General features: G+C 41.1%; 1 protein-coding gene across 1 annotated transcript in view; it reads left to right on the top strand.

The window, feature by feature from the left end:
- The window catches only part of LOC149185986 (protein HEAT STRESS TOLERANT DWD 1-like), a 104,390-nt gene extending 78,837 nt beyond the window's left edge, over positions 1-25,553 (top strand). Inside the window, exons 11-13 of the mRNA XM_089410857.1 lie at positions 24,648-24,760; positions 25,016-25,133; positions 25,236-25,553. Coding sequence (XP_089266983.1) covers positions 24,648-24,760; positions 25,016-25,133; positions 25,236-25,361 — 357 coding nt within the window. The 3' untranslated portion in view covers positions 25,362-25,553. The remainder of the gene's footprint in view (positions 1-24,647; positions 24,761-25,015; positions 25,134-25,235) is intronic.
- The last annotated feature ends 783 nt before the right edge of the window (positions 25,554-26,336 follow it).

Below are 26,336 nucleotides of genomic sequence, written 5' to 3' on the forward strand. Positions count from 1 at the left end.
CCTATAGTATCCTATAATACTTTCTTGGTATTCTCACTGGAGATTTGAACTGTTGATAGAATCCACAACGGACTCATTCTTTCTATCAAAAGTTATCAATCAAATATAAAATTTGTACATACACAAATGCAGAATACTTGCAGAGGGAGAGGAGTGGAGATTTTATGGTTGTGGAAGCTATTCCAAGACTCCACAAGATAGATTTATCTGACTGATTTTTACACTTGCATCGACACAACACGTCTTATAGAAGAGGAGTGAAAGGTGGAGCAAGCAAGCGTACTCACCCTGCAACCAATCACCTATCGTGTTAGTAGGAGACATCACTCCCTTGTGTCTACCCCAATTGGCATGAGTATCATGGCATGTTGGGACATATATGCTGCCATAGACCAACCCTCACAATCATTGTGGGATAACACACAAGGAGAGGAGATTTCACAGTTGTGGCAGCTGTTGAACACACTCACCAAATAATAGACTAATTTGGATAAACGTGTGATCCTTATTACTCAAATGGTACACATATTAATACATTTTGTGACCCTTGGTTTTCATTGTCCAAGAGGTCTCTTGGACTTTTATGACTGTTGGCATTCCTCCACACCAACCATAATGAATTAGGTGTCCAACATCCCCCCCTTTAATCCGAAGGACGTGTGATCCTTATTACTCAAATGGTACACATATTAATACATTTTGTGACCCTTGGTTTTCATCGTCAAAGAGGTCTCTTAGACTTTTATGACTGTTGGCCTTCCTCCACACCAACCCTAATGAATTAGGTGTCCAACATCCCCCCTTTTAATCCGAAAGGGTGTATTTGAGTCCAAGAATAGAACTGAAATACAAAGGTGTATACCAGCCAATGATTGGATGTGTTCAGTGAGATGGTGGTTTAAGGAAGAGCACAAACCAAATGAGGTAGAAGAAGGCGAAGCCTTCTATGGGTGGTGAGGTAGCAGAAGCCGAAGCCTTGAAACTTGGCTTGATGCAGTTCCTTGAACAATTTCGAATCTGGCTAGAAGCTGAAGTCTTCTATGAAGTGGAAGTGCTCCCTGATGATGGTTTAAAGATGACCACAAATTGATGAGATGGGTAGTAGAAGCCAAAGTCCTGTACCGACAGTGCTTCAAAGCTGGACACAGACAGTGGTTCAAAGCTTGCCACCAACCAAATCATGCTCATGGATCATGAGTTTGTCTTTGGCTACAACTATGACTCTTGCTTTCGCTGACTCTCCCTGCAAAACCCCTTCAATCTTCTCCGGGGAAAACCTGTTAGAGAGCTTTTCAAATTTATTTATCTTTCAAGTTAAGGAAAAAATACATTTGCAGACAAAACAAAACAGCAAAATACAACTTATCTCTTCAGCCCAAAACTCCTTGAAAACCGTGCCCACTTGACGCTGAAAATATGTATGGTGTGAATACGGACTAAACGGACTGTACTGTACGGATTTCTGTACCATTGTACGGACTTTTTTCCAATTTTTTTCTCAAACTTTTCTCGAATGTCGTGCAGTTCACAACATTTTGTACCTTCTGCTGTCTTCTATGCCTTGATTTCCGTGCCCAGCTTTGCCTAGAAATCACTCCTTCAGCTTGTTGCAACAAATTTCTCTTTTAGAACTTTTCTCCAGCTCTCAGTGTCCTTTCTCCAATCTACTCATGAAGAATGAATGCGGTCTCTATTTTCTTTTCCCCCTTTGGTTCCCTAAATGACTTTTGGGCAACCCTATGATCTAATGGCTCAGATTCATTTAGGTCAAGGGATGAGAATAAATGTGCATTTAATTCTCACTTTCTATTTTTTAACTCACCCATTAAATAAAGTACCCACGTTGTACTTTATGTCTAAAGTTTACTTTATAATTTAACATTGACTTTACCACTTATAAAGTCACTTTCACTTTATAAAGTCACACTTAGGAAAATGATTATTTTGGACACTTTTCCCTAGGTAGGGAACTAACCCATGGGAAACCACTTGTCCAAGGTACATCAAAAATCAACATTTTGTGTTTGTGTTAAGGAATTCCTGAAAAGTGTGTGGTGACAAGGCAGTGGGCCCAGATCTGCTGACTTAAAGGGTCTTTCGAGCATCCAGTTATTGAGCAGATTTGGTGTATGAGAAATGATCTGGACTCCTAGATATCTGACGCACACCTGGTCCCATCGATTGGTCATATGAAATACAACTAAAAGCCTCAGGAGCTCGGAAAAGTAATCCCGACAAGTTCGGGGGTGCGGAGAATTTGCACAATGAAAAGTCTTAAGAGACCCGGAAACTGGATTGTGTGTTAAAAAGGTTAAGCCACTTGGTTCTTGCATCAGGTCCTATGGACCAAGGTGCTGACCTCGCTTTGTTTTTTTTTCAAAATTTGGTGCTGCGTTCGTTGTGAATCTGAAACAAAGAAACCAACAAAGCTCAAAAAGGCATGATCTAAGGCGATTTGATTTCTGATATTTTGTGAATGCAAAAAGACACAGCTGAGACTGATATAAAGTGATGCTTCAAGTCACAATTAAGATTTTTGGCTCTTATTTTGATCAAATAAAAAATTTGAGAAAGAGAGAGATTGTTGACACAAGAATCTAGTGAAAAAGCTGTTAAATGTCAAAAGTTTGAAGCATACAAAGAACAAAAAGACAAAAACAGAGGCTGTAGGAGGAGATTGGGTGAAAGTTGAAGATGCTATAAAGAAAAGTACAGAGGATAAGAAACAGAGAGAGAGCTGTTGAAACGAGATCATGAGAACGTGCCAGAACATTTATTTGCGTCATTTATTAGGGTATTGGTGTCCTTTTTAGGTAGGTGCCTGAAAAAGATCAGCAGGTTGGTGCCTGTGAACAGTGGAAGTTGGTGCTTCCAACAAGTGGGTGCTTGCAAAGAAAAAGAGAGGTTGGAGCCTCCTGTAGGTTGGTGCCTACATAATATGATGTAAAAAGAAGTTGGTGCTTGCATTTACATCAAAACAAAAAGATTGGTGATTTTCTCCCTTTATGGGTTTCCACGTACATACAGTGTCTCTATGTGCTGCTTATGTGTGTGATGTTGATAGTATTGCTGTGTATTGATTTCATGATTAATTGCTGAATATTTAAATAGCTCGGCTCATTGTTAAAGAAATTGGCTAAACTTGATAAAAGTTATAAAACACTGATTCACCCCCTCCCCCCAAAAAAAAATGTATTTTCCAAGTTTCCAACATCTTTCATGCTAAACATCAATCAAATGAATTCACAGTACAGATAAAGATGCATTTATTTCAAAACCATGACTTTAAAATGTTTGTTTGAGTGGTGTGAGTCATCAATATGTTTTTTTAAGCAAGAAATCTAAGTAACCGGATCCATCAGGCTCAGGTGTTGGAAATGTGGGTCCCCGGATCTGATACGGATTTGGATTCGGATTCGGATCCGCTCAGGATTCGTACAAACATCAAATTTTTACGTAAAACAAAAACTAACGTTGGCCTAAGTCAACCCATTTGCAGAAATTCATTCTTAAAATTCAGAATTCTACGCATATGAAGAAAGGTCGCATAATTTCGATTAAGTTCATTAGATTCGGTCGGAATGCATGATTCTAATAGTTTTCTGTTTCACGTGTTTTTAGATGGGTCCGAAGGTCATGCCATGAAAAGTGCCCAGGGGTTTTCCTCAAATGCTGGTCTTTCGCACTAGAATTTGCCCTCGAGCCTGTTCGTCATGTTATGCTATCAAATGCTCTGTCTTTCACGCTAGAATGTGCCCTTGAGCCTGTCCGTCGTGTTATGCAATGAATGTGTCCTCAAGCCTGTCCATTATGTTGTGCTGTGAATGTGCTGTTTGTCCTGCTGGAGTGTGCCCTCAGGCGTCAATTCACCGTGATGTCTGTCCGACGCCATGCTCCAATGCGTCCTCGGTTCTCATAAATCAACAATGGCGGTTGCCAACACACTATGTTTTAGCCACAACTAAGTTTAAAAATAGTTTGCCGTCACACTATGTTCTTGTCATGACTATCTTAAAATTAACTTTTAAATAAATTGTGAGATAAATGTAATTTACATTATATTTTTATATTAATGTAACTTTCTATAGTACTTGTATATATATAATTTATATATTATTATTATATAAATAAAATGAATATATAATTTGAGAAACAAAAAAAATTATTATCAAATATATGTATTATAAATATTATATAGATATAGATATTCATACATATTTTTAAGTTTTAAAAATTATAAAAATATATCTATATTTATTTGTACTTGCTGTTTCCTACTGTATACGGATCTGGATCCGCATCTTGGTAACTTAGCAAGAAATGGCTTGTAGTACGGGTGTGCCTAGTGCTATAACCCTCAAATATACATTACGCGAGGCCAGTATGAGAGTAATATTCTCGAATGCTGTTTTAGGTGCACTATAGTAGTTAAGGAGGTTCGAGATTTGCCCTTGGGTGTCTTCAAATATAATCAAGGTACGTGGAAGTTATGTCCATGTTCAGTTATGTCTAGTGCGATATTACTTGAATGGATACCAGCAGGGGTCAACTAGGTCTCCAACAAAGTGAGCCTTAAGCTCAATGAGTAGCCTCCTGAAGTCATGAATTTTCCCTGTGTGTATGAATCCCAAACCACAATTTTAGTGGCTTAATGACAGATCCTTCTGTTATTTATAGACGTCATAACATCTCTCTAGCCTAGATCACTAAGGGAATTTCTTAGAATTTAGAAGGTATATGTGAGGTGTGATTGTGTAGAATATTTGCATCATCACCCTTTCATATATATGCTTGAATCAAATGACAAACACCATCTCTTGCAAATATTCCAAAGTTAACTTTCAATCATCCAAAAATATGTGTAAAATTAATGCAGTTGAGCCATGAATCAATTACACCAATTTAAGGAAATGTTTCATCAAAAATTCTATCACATATACCACCAATTATGTTATTTGCCACATAAAATATTGTAATTCTATCATGTTCATGAATGACAAATCTAAATTATACCATGGTAAGCATTGAAATGTACTTATGTCATAAAGTATATATGTCAACTAATTTGATTAGTTATCAATATTGAAGCACATTGAGTAACACATGTACTAAGCAACTTAAAATCAATGCTAGCAATGATATTTGAAGGATGAAATCAATGTATAAATGCTAGAGAAATGTTCTCAATTATGATATTAGCATTTTGAGTGACATGCAAGTTTAACAAATTTATATACATAACACTAAACTCTACCAGTTGATTCAAAATTCCGTTCATGGAAAGATTAGTGTTACCTGTGCTAAATGCAAAAGTAAACCCTAGAAAGCCTACATGCTGTGATTTTCTCTAGAGTTAATGATGGGTATTTTTAATGTTCAAGTTCTCGATTCTTTTAGATGCTGGTCCCAACCCTGTCTCTCAAATTAATTTTAATGTGACTGGCAGCATACTTACAGAAAGAAAATTATGAGAGACTGTCCCTGGAAAAATCGTAATGCACTCAGCTCTGTCCAAATCACATAGAATCAGGTTGTGGGAATTCAGTGTGTAGGGCCAAGGGTTTATGTTGGCTTAAAGAAAGGTAAAATCACGAAGGCTCTGAAAATAACCGGCTCAGAATCAAATTTTCAAACTGTAAATGCGCATGGGATGCGGGCTGTGTATTACAACCACGATTTTGAGAGAGATGCGGCTTGATGGCCTGTAACTTGAACTGGTTTGACCACCTGTCAATAAATTTGTAACTGCTCTAGCCATCGTCACGTTAGTGTTAAAACTGGGCCCGAAAATTCAGTGTTATGAACTAGAAACAACCGCAAACCTGTGGGAGAAACCCAGAAATCCTGACCTGCAACATTCAGCTACGGATTTAGCTAGTGAGGTGGCTGTTATGTCTCATTTGAGCAGAAGATTGTGCCCTAGTTTCGAAATGGTTCTGGCCATGGACTATTTCTATTTGTTGAGACAAACTTGGGCTCATTCAATGTGGATATCAGTATGCGGGGTGCTAAAGCCACGAATTACCCAAAAAATTTGAACTCCTCCCAAATACGTGCAGGGTTTGTTAATGTTGGCTGCTGCGTGGAGGTGCTCGTTCTGAGTGGGATTTTTACTCTTGGGTCCCTTCAATTATAGAATAAACCATCTATCCCTTGGATTGAGCTGTGGGCTTGACTGTAGTGGCTCAAAGCCCATTAGTATTATTTAGTTCATTTGCCTTTGTATTTATTTTTTGGTTTTTTGTTTTTTTTTTCAATTTAATTATGCTTTCTTTTATTGTTTTATATATATATATATATATATATATATATATATATATCAGAGAGTATCCCTGGACAAATCGTAATGCACTCAGCTCTGTCTAAATCACATAGAATTGGGTGGTTGTAACTCAGTATTTATTTTTGTTATCTATTAGAATTTATTTCAAGTAAAACAAATAAAAAATTAAGAAGGTAAAAAAAATTACCTTTTTTATTTGTTTTACTTGAAATAAATTCTAATGGATAACAAAAATAAATACTGTGTTACAACAACCCAATTCTATGCGATTTAGACAGAGCTGATTGCATTACGATTTGTCCAGGGACACTCATAATTTTCTTGCTAAGTATGCTGCCAGTCATATTAAAATTAATTTGAGAGACAGGGTTGGGATTAGAGCTAAATTTTTACGAGCATCTAAAAGAATCATGAATTTGAACATTAAAAATACCTGCTATTAACTCTCTAGAGCAAATCATAGCAAGTAGGGTTTCTAGGGTTTACATTTGCATTTAACACAGGGAACACCAATCTCTCCATGAACAGAATTTTGAATCAATGGGTAAAGTTTATTGTTATGTGAATAAATTTGTTAAACTTGCATGCCACTCAAAATGCAAATATCATAATTTGGGAACATTTCTGAGTTATTTATATGTCAATTTCATCCTTTAAAATATCATGGCTAGCATTGATTTTAAGTTGCTTAGTACGCATATTACTCAATGTGCTTCAATAGTGATATTTAATAAATTGGTTGACATATATACTTTATGGCATTACATTTCAATACTTACCATGGTATAATTTAGATTTCTTATTTATGAACATGATAGAATTACAATATTTTATGTGGCAAATAGCATAACTTGTGGTATATGTGATGGAATTTATGATGAAACATTTTCTTAAATTGGTGTAATCGATTCATGGTGATGGGAATCTATAAATGTCTCAACTGCATTAGTTTTTCACATATTTGGATTACTGAAAGTTACTTTGGAATATTCACGAGAGACGGTCTTTGTCATTTTGACTCAAGCAGTTATCTGAATGGATGATGATGCAAATACTCTACACGATCACACTTAACATATATCTTTTGAGCAAGAAATTCCCTTAGTGATCTAGGCTAGAGATGTGTTCAACAGTCTATAAATAACAACATGATCTGTCGTTAAGCCACTAAACTGCGGTTTGATTCATACATGCAGGGAAAACTTGTGACTTCAGGAGGCTACTCATTGAGGCTATGCCTTGTTGGAGGTCTAGTTTACCCCAGCTGGTACCCATTCGAGTAATATTACATTAGATGGAACTGAACATGGACACCATTTCCACGTACCTTGAGTATATCAGAAGTCGCCCTAGGGAAAATCTCAAAGCCACCCATTCGCCTGCTTGATTGTCATAGTGCACCGAAAACAACTTTCGGGAAGGTTACTCTCTTGTGTTGACCTCATGTCAAGTATATTTGAGGGCTATGGCAACAAGCACACTCGTACTATGAGCCATTTCTTGCTCAGAAAAAGCGCACTAATGACTCACACCACTCAAACAAACATTTTAAAGTCATGGTTTTGAAATAAATGCATCTTTATCTGTACTGTGAATTCATTTGATTGATGTTTGGTATGAAAGAATCAACAATCAAATCATCATATCACAACCTTAGGGAAGCATCAACAAGGTCACATCATACTCTGACAAATTTAGAACTGGAATCAAACATAGGGAAACCCCCCCTTAGGCTAGGAAAACCACACATTCGAAACCTATAAGTGAGGGGCAAGGCTGTCGAGGTAACAGTGGGTGGCTTTTCTGTTAGTATCATTAGGTTCTGCCCTTGGTGTGATTGGGACTTTTGCTCTAGGGAGAATCTATTAAAATTGGCAACTAGGGCCAAACTCCACATGGGTCATCTTATTTATGGCAGCTGATATTTTTCTTGGATTCCTCTCTCCGAGAGGTGTAGAATTGATCTAAAGATCATCTGATTCCAACATGTAAAAATGAAGATATGAATTTATTTGTATTATTGACAAATTGTCAAGGTTGGCCAGCAAGCAAAACAGGGATTTTAACCCCCAGCTCATCCTCAACATTGCATATAAAAGGAGGAGACCTCAAGTCATTCTTTCATCATCTCATCTCATCACATCTCTCTCTCCTCACTTGATTGGGTACTCTAATCTGGGCAGCAATCTCTCACACATGCGAAGGAAGGAGGACATTTTCTGTTTGGCTGTTTGACTGCGTTGACCAAATTTTAGAAGGTGTATTTTGGGCTGTGTTGACCAGCGTTGACCTCCTTTTGACTGCGCATTAGGTGAGGCATCTTCTCCTTGGCAGGCCGCAGATTTGGGCACTGAAATCGAGGTGATTTGACCTCCCATTTGACCAGCATTGACTGCCCTAGATTTGGCCGCAGTTTGACTTTCGTTGACCAGCATTTGACTGGACTTTTTCGGACTCTTTGGGTTTGTTGTTGGAGGCTGAAGTTGACTGGGTTTGACCGAGTTGCTTAGAGGAAGAATTCTGCCATGTTTGACCAGCTTTGACTTTTCTGGTTAGGGCTCTTCTGCTGCTGTCATAAATTATCAGATATGTATTTTTGTATTATCTCACTCTGCTGAACTGTTGAAGAATATAAGAAGAATTGATCAAGGGTTTCCCCACATTGGGGTTTGTCCCTGGCTAGTGCCACATTTTGTGTCCTCTTGTTTTCGCTGGTCGTCCACTGTTTATGTTTATGTTCTATCTGCATTTTACTATCATGCTGATGTAATTGCAAAACTTGATATTGATATTGGGCTAATAAAGAAATTGAAGTAAATTACTCTTAAGCATAGAACATACCAAAAATTAACATGGTATCAGAGCTGAGGTGAAGACAAAGCCCAAGCAAGAGTGAAAGAGCAATCACCGAAGACAGTTGGACAAGGGCAAAAGGCTCAATGGGTCCCTCAGCCCACTTCCTAGCTGAAGACAAGCTCCATGAAAAGTCTGACTATCATGGATGGAAGATGTCTCTTGATTTCACATTGGAAGAACAAGAAGTGTTGGATTATGTGAAGGGGAAAATCCCTTAGCCTTCTTCAAATGCATCGGCTGCTGTGAAGAACAAGTACAATAAGGCTGAAGTCAAAGTGAAGAAGATTATTAGAGATTCCATTGACAAGCGTCTAGTGGCCTACATCTCCGATTTGAACACCTCCAAGGAGATCTACGACAGGTTGGTCAACATGTTCAAGGTTAGTGATGCAAATCAAATTTTATTTCTCAAAAATAAGTTGAAGGATATATCTAGATAGATATAGAATAGGTAGATATAAAGTGATTAAGTATATAACATAATTTCACGATTCACTCGAAATCAAGGGCAAGGACGAGGATATTCAATCCTACTTCTTAAGGATCACTGAGATCAAGAATGATCTTCTGTCGATTGGAGAGGTCATTCCTAACAAGGAACTTACTATCACTACCCTTGGAGGACTCCCACCCGAGTGGTATATATTTAGAACCACTATTCTCAATAATGATCGAATTCCAAGGTTTGAAGAATTGATGTTGAGATGCATTCAAGAAGAAACAAGAATGGTGGAGCAAGAGATGCCTTCTAATAGAAGCAACCCCATTGCTTTCTCCGCTCATTCCAAAAGGAGAAATAATGCAGGGTCTAAAGGTCATTTCAATGGAAAGCCTGGATCTAAGGGTGGAAGGAAGGGCAGGTGCTTTGTTTGCAATAAGTTTGGCCACTATGCAAGGGAGTGTCCAAATAGAAGGGACACATCACATGATGATGATCACAATCATTCTAGGGGCAACTTCAACAACAACAATCAAAGGAATGGCAGGTTTGTTGGCAAAGGAAAAAGGAATGCGGGACATCATGGAAATGGTCAACCCTCCAAGAAAGCAAGGAACTCCAGGTATGAAGAATGAAATGGTGTTAACAATAAGAAAAATGAATACAATCTTATATTGGCCCTCTCCACTACCTCTCCTTCGGACTCTTTGGGGAATCGGCCAATTGATAGTGGTGCCTCAAGGCACTTCACCGGATACAAGGAAGCTCTCTCTAATCTGATAGAGAAGGAGACAAACTTGGAGATTATTCTTGGAGACGATGCCACCTATCCCGTGAAGGGAGTAGGGAATGTTACCCTTCAATTGAATCAAGGTAACATGATTCATTTACAAGAAGTTTTATATGTACCTGATCTCAAGAAGAACCTGGTGTCCATTTCGGCAATGGAAGACAAAGGATACAAGGTGGCATTCATCGATGGAAAGGTACATGTTTGGAAAAGGAATTTTAAAGATGCTTTTACTCTTGGGTTCAGGGTTGACACTTTGTATCAAGTTGGAGGAAGTCCATTGGGAGCCATGTCTTGCGACACATCTCTACAATCTAAACTATGGCACCGAAGGTTTGCCCATCTTCATTATAAGGCTCTTCCCGATGTGAGATAGATGGTGACAGGTATGTTCGGAATGTGCCGAAGGAAAACTTACAAGGGGACCATTCCCCTCAAGTAATAGCAAGACCACCGATATATTGCAGTTGATCCACTCCGACATATCTGGTATGATGCCCGTAAACTCTTTGGGAGGATACTTATATTATCTCACCTTTACGGATGACTATTCTTGCAAGACCTGGATCTACTTCTTGAAAAAGAAGGATGAAGTGTTCACCTGGTTCCATCACTTCAAAGCCATGATCGAAAATCAATCCGAGAAGAGAATCAAGATATTGAGGACTGATAATGGGACTGAGTACGAATCAAATGAATTCCATGATTATTGCAGAGAAGCTGGCATTAAGAGGGAGACTACAACACCATACACTCTTGAGCAGAATGGTGTGGCTGAAAGGAAGAATTGTACTATTGTAGAAGCTGTTCATGCCATGCTTCATGATCAAGGGCTTCCGAAGTTCCTATGGGTTGAAGCTATAAATACCGCCGTGTATGTTCAAAACCGATGCCCTCATCAAGCATTGGACTCCAAGACTCCCTAAGAAATGTTCACTGGTAAGAAATCCAATGTCTCTCATTTTAGAGTTTTTGGAAGTCCCGTATATTTTCATGTGCCGGAAGAGAAAAGAAGCAAATTGGGTGCATCAGGGAAGAAATGAATCTTTGTGGGCTATAGCGAAAATACTAAGGGTTATAGAATTTATGTGGCTGGTCAAAGGGAAGTTGAGATAAGTCATGATGTCACCTTTGACGAAGATATGGCCCTCAGCAAGATCAACAACCTTCTTATCCCAAGGAAGGACAAAAAAGCTGACACCAGAAAACAGGGTGGAAAAGAGGACGAGATGATGCCTGATGTTGATGAACATATGGATCCTATTGATCCTCCTCCCCAAGAGCCCTTGTAAGGACCTGCGGTCCAAGAACTCACCACCGATGGAAGTGCGAAGGCGTGGTGACGAGTTGGTCCAACAACCGAGCGCGCGAGCTAACGAAGATGACCAAACAACACTTGGAGCGCGCGTACAAGTAAGGAGTGGTTGCATATATTTATAAGCATGGACGAGGGCGTTCATCAAGACAAGCCGACGTTGGAAAGATCGTTGTCCGGGCATTGGTTGATGGGCCGACCAAGCAAAATAGCGATGGAAAGGCGTTGGTTTAACATGAAACAGAGGTCGGCCAAGGGGTGGCGCGACCATCCAAGGATCGTATATATTATATGCGATGGTGGAGCGGATTCATTCATTCGAACTTTGCTCATCCAACAAGGAGAAGTGCGCAGAACAAAGGGTAGCTGCAGCAATAAAAGGGAAGACGCAGAATGATGATGCGCCCAACCTTGGGCGAGGCTACACGAAGAAGAACGCATTGTCTCGGTTTTGGGTGAGGGCGCGGGTAGAGGTCGCCCGCCGCTCGGGTGAAGGTTGACACGGGTTCTTGGGTGGCTCGGGTGAGCGCCCGCCCGTCGTGTAAACATAAAACGGTGGAACGTTGGTGAAGCCGGGTGAACGGTGGAACATTGGTGAAGCCGGTTGTGCGTAGGAAGAGGGTGTCTTGGTGACTTGGTGGAGTCACCTGCCCGTCGTGCACGAAAACAAGGTTTGGTTGTGAAGTGCGGAAGGCAGCTCGTGTGAGGGCGCACCTGCTCGACTTGGGCAAGGAAATCTTGGTTACCACACGGAGGTGTGATGAAGTTGTAAATTGGGCAAGGAAATCTTGGTTACCACACGGAGGTGTGATGAAGTTGTAAATTGGCTAAGTATGAAACTTGGAGTTTCCAAGTATACTTGTAAAGCATTGTAAACTTGTAAAGTTGCATAATATATTATTCGGGCAGACTCATTGTTCAGGGAGTTGCCCCTCCCTTTATACTGTGCAATTGTGTTCTCTTGTATAATTGCTGTTGATAATGAATGTGTATGGGTGTTCATTGGTATAAAGGAAACATTAATAATACTTGGTTGCGAAACACAAACTAAGTAGGATAAGTGGTTAGGCGTAGTCCACGAACATAAGTATTGGTGAAAAGAAAGTGTTCGGTGGTGCCGCACCTTGCCAAGCGCGGTTGAAAGACTACCGTCGTCTTCGGCGTCGTGACAGTTGGTATCAGAGCTCGGTTGGAGCCGGTGATTGAAGCTGATTCAGGGTTGAAGAAGCTTGACAGTTGGTGATTGAGCAGGGTTGCTCGTGACAGGTACTTGCAGGTGAAGGAAGCTGTTTCACATACAAGTGGAACAAGAGCTGGTTCATGTCTTGCAGGGAACTTGGAGAAGACTGAAAGGCAAAGATGGTGGATGAACCTACGATAGGTGAATCTAGCCATAATGCAGGTGAAGTCTTCTGGTACGAAGTGTTGGAACAGATGAGTAGATGGAGTTCTGACTGGGTTTCGATGAAGGCTGAGAATATGAAGATTCGGGAAAGCTGTTCGAAGCTAAGGAAGGAACTTGAAGAACTCAAGTCCCAATGCGAAGGTACGATGGATGATGAACTCAAGGAACTTGACAAGGAGATCCAACAGAATGGACTTGATCTTCAAGAGCTCTTGGATGAAAGAGCCCGGTTGAGGAAGGAAAGTGCCATGGTGGAGACCGAAATCAAGCAACTTGAGGACGAGATAAAGAAGAAACTTCTTGGTAAGAAGGTTGTTGTAATTGAGCAGGAAGAGCTCGACTACATTGACAGGCTGGGAACTCACTACCGAGACAATCCAGAGGATGTTCGGAAGCTTAGTTCTATGGAAGTAGTCAATGGGTACTTGGTTGGTGCACTTGAGCAGAAGTCGATGTAGGACAAGCTTGAAGGGAGTCAAGCTAGACCAGGATTGGGTTGCTTAGAGGAGCCAAGCAAGGAAGTGAAGTAACTTAGGAGGAATGTCAAATTGGAGCACAAGCCAATGGACACTTCTGAGGTCGAGTTTTTGAAGAAGGTTGCTGATGTGAGACACAAGATAAAGCCGACAGAAGGAGGTGATGCCTTGAAGCTGAGTTTTGTGCAGGTAACCGTGAAGGGCAAGAGATTTGCAGCTTTGGTGGATACGGGAGCTACACATAGCTTCTTGAGTAAGAAGGCAACAAAGTCTTTTGGGAAGAAAGCTGAAATGGAGAGGGAGTGGAGTGCTTTCAAAGCAGTCAACTCTACCATGAAAGCTGTTACTGGTGTGATGGAAAACACTCAGGTGAGAGTGGGATCGTGGTTTGGAAAGTTGGACTTGAGGATTGTGGACATGGATGATCATTCTATGGTGCTGGGGCAAGATTTCATGAAGCTTGCACAAGCCATACCGATGGTGGACCGGGCATTCTCTTGATCACAGCTGAAGTAAGAACTATGTTGGTTCCGATGAACAGAAGGAGTTGCTTGGGATATAGATCGAGGATGAATTCTATGACCTTGTATCCCAAAGATCCGAATGTGAAGCATGAGGATGTGGAGCAAAGAGGACTTGGGAGTATGACTCAAACAACGAAGGAAGGAAAGGTGATTGACTTCGTTGCAAGAGCGAGGAAGAAGGAAGGAAGTGAGAGGACAATCTCACGAATCAGGGAGCACTTGACAGAGACATCTTCTACTGATGATCTTCACAATGGAGTTGCAGATGAAGGGAGTCCGAGTACTACTTCAGAAGCAGTGGTTGGAGAAGATTATGCAGGTAGAGATCCGACTGGTATAGTGGACTTTTGTAGATATGCTATGGGCATATATGACTTTCAGTTGACGAAGGACAAGCTAGGTAAGCTTGGATGTACATGTGAGGAGATTGAGGCTGTGCACAGATACTTGAGGACACAACGTCAATCTGATACATGGGTGGATGAGAGTCAGGGAGGAAACTTCCTGGCCCTCCTTTCTCTATAGACAACCTTGGAGAAGGGTTGGTGTAGGGACCTTGGTTGGGAGGGGCTACACCAACTTAAGCAAGGCGCCTTGGGAGGAGGCTTCTTTATGACGGATTACAGACTTGGATGCAGATGGCCAGATGTTGAGATGGAGTCTACATGGGTTGGACATCATGGACAACTAGAGTCATGGACATCAGGTTGGAGACATGGAGCATGAGCATGTAGGGACATGATGCAGGAGCATGGATAGAGGTGTCATTCATGGACATTCTATGGGGAATGCCGAAGCAAAGGATGTTGTGCAGATGCTGTTGTGACATGGAGATGTATGAGCCAGTGGAGAGGTTGTACACTCTTGTGCAACAAGGCCATGGGCTGAACATGTTGCAGATGGGATGGAGTTTCCATGGACCTGAGCATGGGAATTGGACAGATTCTTGATGAGTCCGAGATGTAGCAGAAGTCAGGGAAAGACTGATGGTGGCATAAGGATGTGCATTCTTGTGGTTTGGGCGTATGGTTGGATTAGCTACCCAACTAGTTCGAGTCATGAGGGGTACCAGTGTGCAGAGGTATGTTGGCATCAGGACGAGGCAATGTTGGCACATGATGGAAGTGTGTTGGCATCTGATGAAAGACTACAGGATGAGGACGAGACATGATGGAGACAGTGGTTCTACATATGTTGCAGGGATGTTTGCAGTATGTGGAGGAGTTGATATCATGGATAAGACTGTTCGGATATGGAAATCTTGATCTTGGTGGATGGCTACCAGGATGGTATGTTGTCGAGGACGACAACGACTTCAGGTGGAGGAGGATGTAAGGACCTGCGGTCCAAGAACTCACCGCCGATGGAAGTGCGAAGGCTTGGCGATGAGTTGGTCCAACAACCGAGCGCGCGAGCTAACGAAGACGACTGAATAACACTTGGAGCGCGCGTACAAGTAAGGAGCAGTTGCATATATTTATAAGCATGGACGAGGGCGTTCATCAAGACAAGCCGATGTTGGAAAGATCGCTGTCCGGGCATTGGTCGATGGGACGACCAAGCAAAATAGCAATGGAAAGGCGTTGGTTTAACATGAAACAGAGGTCGGCCAAGGGGTGGCGCGACCATCCAAGGATCGTATATATTATATGCGATGGTGGAGCGGATTCATTCATTCGAACTTCGCTCATCCAACAAGGAGAAGTGCGTAGAACAAAGGGTAGCCGCAGCAATAAAAGGGAAGACGCAGAACGGTGATGCGCCCAACCTTGGGCGAGGCTACACGAAGAAGAACACATTGTCTCGGTTTTGGGTGAGGGCGCGGGTAGAGGTCGCCCGCCGCTTGAAGGTTGACACGGGTTCTTGGGTGGCTCGGGTGAGCGCCCGCCCGTCGTGTAAACATAAAACGGTGGAACGTTGGTGAAGCCGGGTGAACGGTGGAACATTGGTGAAGCCGGTTGTGCGTAGGAAGAGGGTGTCTTGGTGACTTGGTGGAGTCACCCGCCCATCGTGCACGAAAACAAGGTTTGGTTGTGAAGTGCGGAAGGCAGCTCGTGTGAGGGTGCGCTTGCCCGACTTGGGCAAGGAAATCTTGGTTACCACATGGAGGTGTGATGAAGTTGTAAATTGGCTAAGTATGAAACTTGGAGTTTCCAAGTATACTTGTAAAGCATTGTAAACTTGTAAAGTTGCATAATATATTATTCGGGCAAACTCATTGTTCAGGGAGTTGCCCCTCCCTTAATACTGTGCAATTGTGTTCTCTTGTATAATTGCTGTTGATAATGAATGTGTATGGGTGTTCATTGGTATAAAGGAAATATTAATAATACTTGGTTGCGAAACACAAACTAAGTAGGATAAGTGGTTAGGCGTAGTCCACGAACATAAGTATTGGTGAAAAGAAAGTGTTCGGTGGTGCCGCACCTCGCCAAGCGTGGTTGAAAGACTACCGTCGTCTCCGGCATCGTGACACCCCTCCTCCTCCAAAAGGAGACCCTCATGGCTTAGGGAGACTCTAGAAGATGCCGAGAGACATATTGCACCAAGGGGGACTTTCCGTGAAAGCAAGAAGCCAAACAAGTATCAAGGATACTTGACCGTCATGAGCACTATCATTCAAAATGAGCCTTCATCATTTGAAGAAGCAACAAGTATGGAAGGATGCTATGAATGAAGAATACGAGTCTATTATGAAGAATGATGTCTGGGATGTGGTCCCTAGACCCCAGGACAAATCGGTTGTCACCTCTAAGTGGCTCTACAAAATCAAGCATGGAGCTGATGGAAGTGTAGAAAAGTTCAAGGCTCGCTTTGTTGCTCGAGGCTTCTCTCAAAAGGAAGGTGTAGATTACGATGAGATATTTGCACCTGTTGCCTGATACACCACCATCCGCTCGATCATAGCCCTTGCTGCCTCGCAAGGATGGAACCTACATCAAATGGATGTCAAGATTGCTTTCTTGCATGGTTCGATTAAAGAGGAAGTCTGTGTGGAACAACCCGAGGGGTTTGAGGTTCATGACCAAGAATCTCATGTATGCAGGTTGAAGAAGACTCTCTATGGCTTGAAGCAAGCACCCCGGGCTTGGTATGAGAGGATTGATAGCTATCTGATGAAGCTGAGATTCACTAGAAGTGAAGCCGATCTGAACCTTTACTTTAAGGTTGAAGATTATAAACCTCTCATACTGGTACTTTATGTGGACTACCTCTTTCTGACAGATGCAAACCCTCTCATTCACAAATGTAAGAGGGAGTTGGCTTCAAAATTTAAGATGAAGGTCCTAGGACTGATGCACTACTTCCTAGGGTTGGAGGTCTGGCAAAAGCCAGGAGAAATTTTCCTATCTCAAGGAAAATATGTTGTGAAGATATTGGAAAGATTTGGGATGGTAGACTGTAAGCCTGTGACTACCCCGATGGAACTTAACTTCAAGAAGTTATGTGGTAGTGCTGCCAGACCTGAATTGAGAAATGCTTCTGAGTATCATCAACTCATAGGAGCACTGATGTTCTTGGTGAATTCCTGTCCGGATATATGTTTTGCAGTTAATACGTTGAGCCAATATATGGTTGAGCCTCATCATATACATTGGATTGGTGCCAAGAATCTTTTGAGATATCTTCGGGGCACAATCACTCATGGATTGAGATACACTGCCGGAGATGTGAGGTTGCATGGTTGTTATTTAGACACTGATTGGGCCGACAGTGTGGTGGATCGCAAGAGCACTTCTGGGCGCTGTTTCTGTTTGGGTTCTGCTTTGATATCCTGGATGAGCAGGAAGCAAAAGTCGGTTGCCTTGAGCACTGTTGAGGCCGTATACATAGCTGCGAGTATGGCCTCCTGTGAAGCTGTTTGGTTGAGGAAGCTCTTCAGTGAGTTGTTTGGACGTGTGTTGGATACCAAACGTGTGTTGGGTACCACCGTGATCCTCTGCGACAACCAGAGTGGGATCCGATTATCAGAGAATCTCGAAATTCATGATCGCTCCAAGCACATAGATATCAGGTACCATTTTATCTGGGATATGGTACAATGAGGACCAATAAGGCTCCATTACATTGGGACTGATGAGCAAGTTGCCGATATTCTGGCAAAGCCCTTGGGGAAGGTCAAGTTCATAGCCTTCCGAGAACGACTTGGAGTCGTGGAGAGACCCTCTTCTGAGGGTCCTGTATGATATGGACATTGAGCTCTGGGAGATCCGGGGGGCTTGGGGTACTTCTTGGAGCGATGAGCAACTATAGGGTGAGTGGTTCAGCCTCCCCTAGTTGTTTGTTGTGTACAGGGTGAGTAGTTCAGCCTTCCCCTATGACACCCCGTGGCGACATGTAGGCACGCTGAGTGGTTCATCCTTCTCCTGCTGAGACATCCTACCCATGCAGTCTGGGACTCATGGGAAGTACATCTCATCTGGCCAATGAGTAGGGAAATGAGGATAGGGACCATAGTACTATCGATGGACGCATTGTGTACTACTGTACTCCCTATGCTAGGATGACCGATATTGATATGGGATCAATGGGAATTGACTTCGAGTCAATAAGAGTGGTATGACACACTCTCTTTTGATTGGAACTGACTTCGTGTCAGTAAGAGTGGTATGAGACACTCTCTTTTATCTGGGACTGACTTCGGGTTAGTAGAGAATGGTATGATACATTCTCGATCACTTCTTCTTCTTCATAGTGCAGAGTAGAGCAGTGCATTGATGGCAGAGATAGTACCGATTGGCAAATGGATTAGCAGATGGAGTTCTCCCTAGTTGAGAGGGAGTGTTAAAATTGGCAACTAGGGCCAAACTCCACATGGGTCATCTTATTTATGGCAGCTGATATTTTTCTTGGATTCCTCTCTCTGAGAGGTGTAGGATTGATCTAAAGATCGTCCTATTCCGACATGTAAAATTGAAGATATGAATTTATTTGTATTATTGACAAATTGTCAGTGGGCCAGCGAGCAAAACAGGGATTTTAACCCCCAGCTCAAGCCTCATCCTCAACGTTGCATATAAAAGGAGGAGACCTCAAGTCATTCTTTCATCATCTCATCTCATCACATCTCTCTCTCCTCACTTGATTGGGTACGCTAATCTGGGCAGTAATCTCTCACATGTGCGAAGGAAGGACATTTTCTGTTTGGCTGTTTGACTGCGTTGACCGAATTTCAGAAGGCTGTATTTTGGGCTGTTGACCAGCATTGACCTCCTTTTGACTGCTCATTAGGTGAGACATCTTCTCCTTGGCAGGCTGCAGTTTTGGGCACTGAAATCGAGGTGATTTGACCTCCCATTTGATCAACGTTGACTGCCCTAGATTTGCCTGCAGTTTGACTTTTGTTTACCAGCGTTTGACTGGACTTTTTCGGACTGTTTTGGACTGTTTGGGTTTGCTGTTGGAGGCCGAAGTTGACTGGGTTTTACCGAGCTGCTTAGAGGAAGAATTTTGCCCTGTTTGACCAGCGTTGACTTTTCTGGTTAGTGCTTTTCTGCTGCTGTCATAAATGATCAGATTTGTAAATTTGTACTATCCCTCTCTGCTGAGCTATTGAAGAATATAAGAAGAATTGATCAAGGGTTTCCCCACATTGGGGTTTGTCCTTGGCTGGTGCCACATCTTGTGTCCTCGTCTTCGCTTGTCTTCTACTGTTTATGTTTATGTTCTATCTGCATTTTACTATCATGCTGATGTGATTGCTAAACTGGATATATTGATATTGGGCTAATAAAGAAATTGAAGTAAATTGCTCTTAAGCATAGAACATACCAAAAATTAACAGAATCCGATAGATAATTGAGAGCACATGGGTCAATTCAAAGATCATTTCTGAATTTGTGCTCAGTGATGGTTTTCAATGTTAGGCTCTTTGGTGGCTCCTGTTGTTTGTGTTTTCAGGAGCTCTTCGTGGAATTTGATTTTTAATATGTTGAGGAGGAATTGCTTGTTTTTCTTTTGATATTTATTCCACTCTTTCTTCCTTCCTCTCCTTGTTTCTTCTTGGGATGGCATCTATCCATACATTCTAGTTATGATATCTGCATCAACACATTTTCCTTTGATCTGTTTAATTTGATTTTCATTCACATGGGACACCTTCCTTTGATGTGCTCAAATTTAGATGAATTACTGCTTGATTCTCTAATTTGTATGATCAATGGACATGCATTCTCATCATGGGAATCTTTGACAAGTTCTACACTAAGGCAATTTCTCATGTTTAACATTCCTCGGATTCAAAGGCACAGGGAGTTTTTGGTTTTAGTTTTGAATTGGAAGACCTGTTTTTCTTTCCCATCCATCATTCCCCCTAGTTGGATACTTTTGTTTAGCCTTTCCAGTTTTACCAATATGTTTTGCATAGCTTTGTTTTGTCGGGTAACAGTGGTTTCCATTCTTTTGATTGCTTCAGTTAATGCTTTTATGGCATTAGGTGCACGCTCAATTGTGTTAATTGTTCTCGATCTTGTCTCAATTCTTGTGTGGGATCTAGAAGAACTAGGGTGCTTTGAGCTTTTAGAACTTGTCATATTCTTCTAGATGTTAATGTCTGATTCTTGGGTTTCTATAAGGTTTTGAGGGTTCTTTCTTCTAATTTGGAAGCCCAATTTTCCATCAAATGAATCGTAGAAGCATTGAACTGGTACTTCAGCACAAATCTAAGTGGCTAGATGTGTGGAAGTAGCCTAAGGCTTTTAACCTTTGCAAAATTACTTTAATTAAAGGAATAATTAAAGTGTAGTGTTTTTAAAAATAAGTGAGTGAAATCTAATGAAATGCAAAGGTTATTTCCATCAGTGAATTAGATGAATCTCAACCATTTGATCTCGATTCTCAAGTGAGGTGAGATATAATCTCAAGCATCAATCACTTTGGAGATCAGGGTTGTGGCTTCAGTCAACAACTCAAGCTTATAAAAACAACTCTAGGTAGGAGGAAGATAGACGAGAAATAGAGTTTGAGACATGGATGACTGTGACTCAAGGAGATCTCAGTGAGGGTGAAGAACTAATTTCATCTAGAGATCAGCCAAACGGAAGAGAGTGCAAACAAATTGCAGCAAACCCAGCAACTGTGAGCAGACAGAGAGGGTCATATATCAAGAGGGTAGCAGTGCAAAGGCTTGGGCAATGTTGTACAGTAGTTAAGCAACAATGTATAGACGTAGGGTAGCCATGATTGGGTGTGTGCAACAGTGTACAGCTGCAGGGCAGCCACAATAGGGCGTGGATAGCAATTTACAGCTGCAAGGCAGCCACAGTAGGCTGCAGGGAGCCCAGAAAAAATTTCAGGCAGACATACAACTGCCCGGGCAACTTTACAAGGCCACGAGTAGACGTACATCTGCATGGGCAGCCCAGAACATGGTGTAGGTAGGGCATACAATCACGCATGCAATGGGTCGAACAGGCAGAAAACATGTTTTTCTTGAGGGACAGTTTGCCTAGTTCACTGTAGCTTGTGATTTTCTCATTGGACAGATTATTTCCTAGATTGGGAAGCCCTTGTATGCTATAAAAATTTATTAATGAATAACATATTTGAAGGGTGAAAATTTCCTTTTGCATGTCTGAGATTGGTTAATTTTTGCTTTCCTTGATTTATTTTTTATTTACTGTGAAAATGCCAACAATGTTGTTTACGCAAAGCTGAAATTTTTAATTAACTTACAAGGAAATTTACTAGAAAATAAATTTGTCAGTTCCTGGGGTTGAGGACAACTAACATGGTATCATAGTTCACACTTTGAGAGGGAGTCCGATTTCAAAGACTTACATAGATCAGTCAACAGTGGGATTGGTGGAGGCCATACTTCAGAGGGAGAGAGAGACGCCATGCTAGTCAAAGGTTGGCAAAAATTAATTTTTTGTGGGTGTTTTAAAAGACCAAAACATGGATCCGTGGAAATTTGCAGCAGATATATCATATCTGTAAGGAGATCTTAATAGATCCAAACCAACCATGTGTTTTATTCTTGTGGGTGCTTGAAGGAATAAGCACATGACATTTTTTTATCAGATCTAGAAATGGCAACAAGTAGTCTTAGGTTTGAAGACCACTTGGATGGAGCATCTAAATCCATGTTTTAGAAGGTAAGGGTAACATTGGTTTGTAAGGAGCATGACCTTTGGGTGATTATAGAAAAGATTGTTCTTGCACTTATAGATGCAACACTCAAGATGACTCATGAAGAGGACATTAGAGCCCAAATAGTGATAATAGATGTTGTGAAGGATCACTTGATGCCTCAGTTAGTGGAGAAGAAGTGGGCCAAAGAGATGTTTAAGGCTCTAGTGGACCCGTTCCAGAGTGACAACATGAACAGGAAGATGATCTTGAGGTACGAGCTCATATCCATCCATATGTCAATGAGGATCACATAGATGCGTGATCAACTTGCAACCATTGGGGAGAAAGTGGAGGATGTAGAACTCGTCATTGTGGCACTGAATGGTTTCACCAAGCCAGGGGAACCATTTGTTGAGGGACTCTTCTCTTAGGAGAAAGTTCCCAATTGGGAGAGGCTTTGGGATGATTGCATCTAGGAAGAGGCTCGGGAGGAGTCTAAAGCCGTCAGGCAGAGAGACAAGGAAGATAACTTGGTCATGGTCCGTTAGGCCATGAAGGGCGAAGGGAAGGATTCCGAGTGTAACAGTGGGGGGGCAATCTCTCATATAGGGAAGAAGAAAGACTTGAGCATGGTTAAGTGTTACATTTGCCACAATAATGGGCATTATGCATCGCAATGTCTAAAGAAGAAGAAAGGGAAGGGGAATTCGCAGTAGACAACAACGTCAACAATGACACAACTAGATGAGTTTGTACAATGTAGTGAAATTCAGGGACTTCTTATTAGTCTTTTGTCTTTCTAACAGCACCATCGCCAACAGTGCTTGGTACTTGGACAATGGTGCATCACGCTATATGACATAAGCATGTGAGTTGTTTAGCAGTCTGATGTAGAAAGTCTTAGGGATTCATGTGGAGCTTGGTGATGATGATGAGTATGCAGTGAAAGGAGAGGCAACTATCTTGTTCCAACTTGAGTCAGGAAGAACATTGGAGGCCGAAGACATGCTCTATGCATCAGGACTGAAGAAAAACTTGCTCTCAGTAGCAGTTATGGAGGACAGGGGCTTCGTAGTCACACTTAGGAATGGGCAAGTTCCCATTTGTCTAGAGGATTCTAGCGTTGACACAACAATAGCTATTGGGGGTTAGAAAGGGCAACTTATACCGGATGTAGGGTAAGCCTATTCAGGCATTGGTACATAACAGTGACAATCTGTGTGAGAGCTATGTCACAGGAGGATGGGACGCTTGTACTATACGGTGTTACCAATCTGGAGGGAGATTGTCACCAGTCTCCCAGATTTCTGTATTGAGCAGTAGGGCATGTATGCACTGGGAAGGAATACCAAGGCTGCTTTTCCAAGTGGTGAGAGTAGGTCTATGGGGATCTTATGCATTCATATGTGAGTGGACCAATGTCAGTGACATCATTGTAGGGTGCACTATGTGATCTTCATTGATGACTTTTCTAGGAAAACCCGGATCCTCTTTATCAAGGCCAATGATGAGGCCTTGAGTTGGTTACAAGATTATCTCTGTTGCAGGGGCACAAAAATAAAAAAAGTCCATGTACCCTATGTTCCAGTGTAAGCATTGTGCTTACAGTCAACTCCAAATGTGTGTATATATATATATATATTATTGCCATCCCCAACCTGTTGTCCCCTGAAATTTTTAATTTTTTTGGGGTGCGCTCTATCCAAGTTGGGATGTATCCTCCCATTTCCCTGTTCTGAAAACATTGCTAACTATCTATTATTGTCTGATCCTTTGACTTGAAGATTCAGGAAAATGCTTAATTAAAAAATTATTCTCAATACAGCACTTTCTAGATTAAATTAGACTTTCAGTTTAGAATAAATAATTGATTAGGAGAAAAGGTAAGGTTGTATGTGAAATTTCAGAGAAAATGGGATAGTGCAAGAGTCAATGATAAGTCAACACTTGGTCAACTGTCTGCAAATGTGTTAACAACTTTAGGGAAAGCTGTATCGATGCATATGTCAAATTTTTCTTCTTGAGAAAATATTTCAAAAACAAAGAAATAAACAGGGAATATAGAGAAAAATGGAGGGATGAAGATATGGTCGAGGTTTTGATGGAATGGATAGAGACTTAAGATTATCAGGCACAAGAAAACTTCGATGTCATGAAGCAAACACTTAGTTGTAAAATGTATAAATCCACTAAAATTATAATTGAGCGATGTTTATATTATTCATGGAATGTTAATTGGCATATGCCTTTTCATGACACCCTTTCTATCCAGTGACCTATAAAATAATTACTAGTAATTATATTGAGTGACAAATATGGTGATTGTTGCTATTAATCTGCTATGTCTTGCCAAGTCATGTATTTCATCATTATGTGAATTCTGGGATGTGAGTTCAACGTTCATCGTGATGCATGAAATACAAATCCTAGTCAATTGCTTTTGTTTCATTGGCCAGGATACTTACTTTCGATGTTAAATATTTCAGGAAGATTCTCTTGTAGCTCATTTTAAATACCATAAGCAGCCAATAACATCCATTGAATGGAGTCCTCACGAAGCTTCAACCCTCGCAGTATCATCAGCAGACAATCAGCTCACGTATGGCATTTTGCTTCTATTTTTTTTTGCTTATATACATACACTTTATTTGTAAAAATTTGCGGACTAGCAGATTGCTAGTGAATCAGTTTTTGCAGAGTCCAAGCAAATGATGTTAGTAGTTTCTAAGGCTTTCCTGATTTCAGATATCGATTTTGTTTTTATTGGGTCCATCTAGGGAATCTGGGGCCCAAGTTGATCCACATTTTAGTCAAATAAATTATTGTTCTAAACAATGAACTATTTGTGTGTCAGTGTTTGGGACCTATCACTAGAGCGTGACGAAGAAGAAGAAGCAGAGTTTAAAGCTGCATTGGAAGAGAAAGTTAATGCACCGGAAGATCTACCTCCACAATTACTTTTTGTTCATCAGGTTGAAACTTTTAATATGGCCTAATGTGCTTTAGTTAATTTTGAAATTTTGTAATGTTTCTGATTTCATAGTATGTAATCTGGATGCTGTTGTTAATTACAGGGCCAAAAGGATCTCAAGGAGGTGCATTGGCATGCTCAAATTCCAGGATTACTCATGTCTACTTCTTCTGATGGATTCAATGTTTTTAAGCCAACGAACATAGAAAATGTTCTCCCACAGCAATAAGATATATGTTGTGTCATGGAGAGCCATAAACACTTATTAGGATAAAATTTCTCTCTTCTCACCTGCATTTTCCGGCCTCTTTCTTATTTATCAATTCCTTTATTTATCATCTTTTTGTATAAATCGAGCTTCGTTCCCAGGTTGTAGTTCATGTTCCCACTTCTGACTTTTGAAGGGTCGATGAAGCCATGAGTTGTGTAGACATTTTACTGGCAGAAGCTTTGAATTGATTCATGGTGCATATAGTGGAGTAACGTGGTCCCATTATCTTGCTCCTGCAGTCACTTTTCGGGTTTTGTTTATTTGAAAAGTGATTAAAACAAAGTTAGTGGATTTTTTTCTGAGACGAGAGTTGTATTGGCGAGTGAACTGCCCAGATGTTTCCACTGTTTATTTTGTTGCAAATCATGTGTTTTTTTATATGTTAGCTGTCCCCGTCTGTAGCAAAAAGCTAAATGCTTGTCTTTGTGAGTTGTATATAGTGGAGTAACGTGGTCCAATTATCTTGATCCTGCAGTCACTTTTTGGGTTTTGTTTATTTGAAAAGTGATTTAAACAAAGTCAGTGGAGTTTTTTCTGAGACGAGAGTTGTATTGGAGAGTGAACTTATGATATGGAGGCTATTTTAACTGCCCAGATGTTTCCACTGTTTATTTTGTTGCAAATCATGTGTTTTTTTATCTGTTAGCTGTCCCCGTCTGTAGCAAAAAGCTAAATGATCGTCTTTGGGAGTTGTATATAGTGGAGTAACGTGGCCCCATTATCTTGATCCTGGAGTCACTTTTTGGGTTTTGTTTATTTGAAAAGTGATTTAAACAAAGTTAGTGGAGTTTTTTCTGAGACGAGAGTTGTATTGGAGAGTGAACTTGTGATATGGAGGCTGTTTTAACTGCCCAGATGTTTCCACTGTTTATTTTGTTGTAAATCATGTCTTTTTTTTATATGTTAGCTCTCCCCCGTCTGTAGCAAAAAGTT

Source organism: Pinus tabuliformis, chromosome 3_1, assembly GCF_031772625.1.
Source record: "Pinus tabuliformis cultivar Carrire ecotype Pingquan chromosome 3_1, CPIR1, whole genome shotgun sequence".
In the NCBI taxonomy this organism is placed as follows: Eukaryota; Viridiplantae; Streptophyta; class Pinopsida; order Pinales; family Pinaceae; genus Pinus; species Pinus tabuliformis.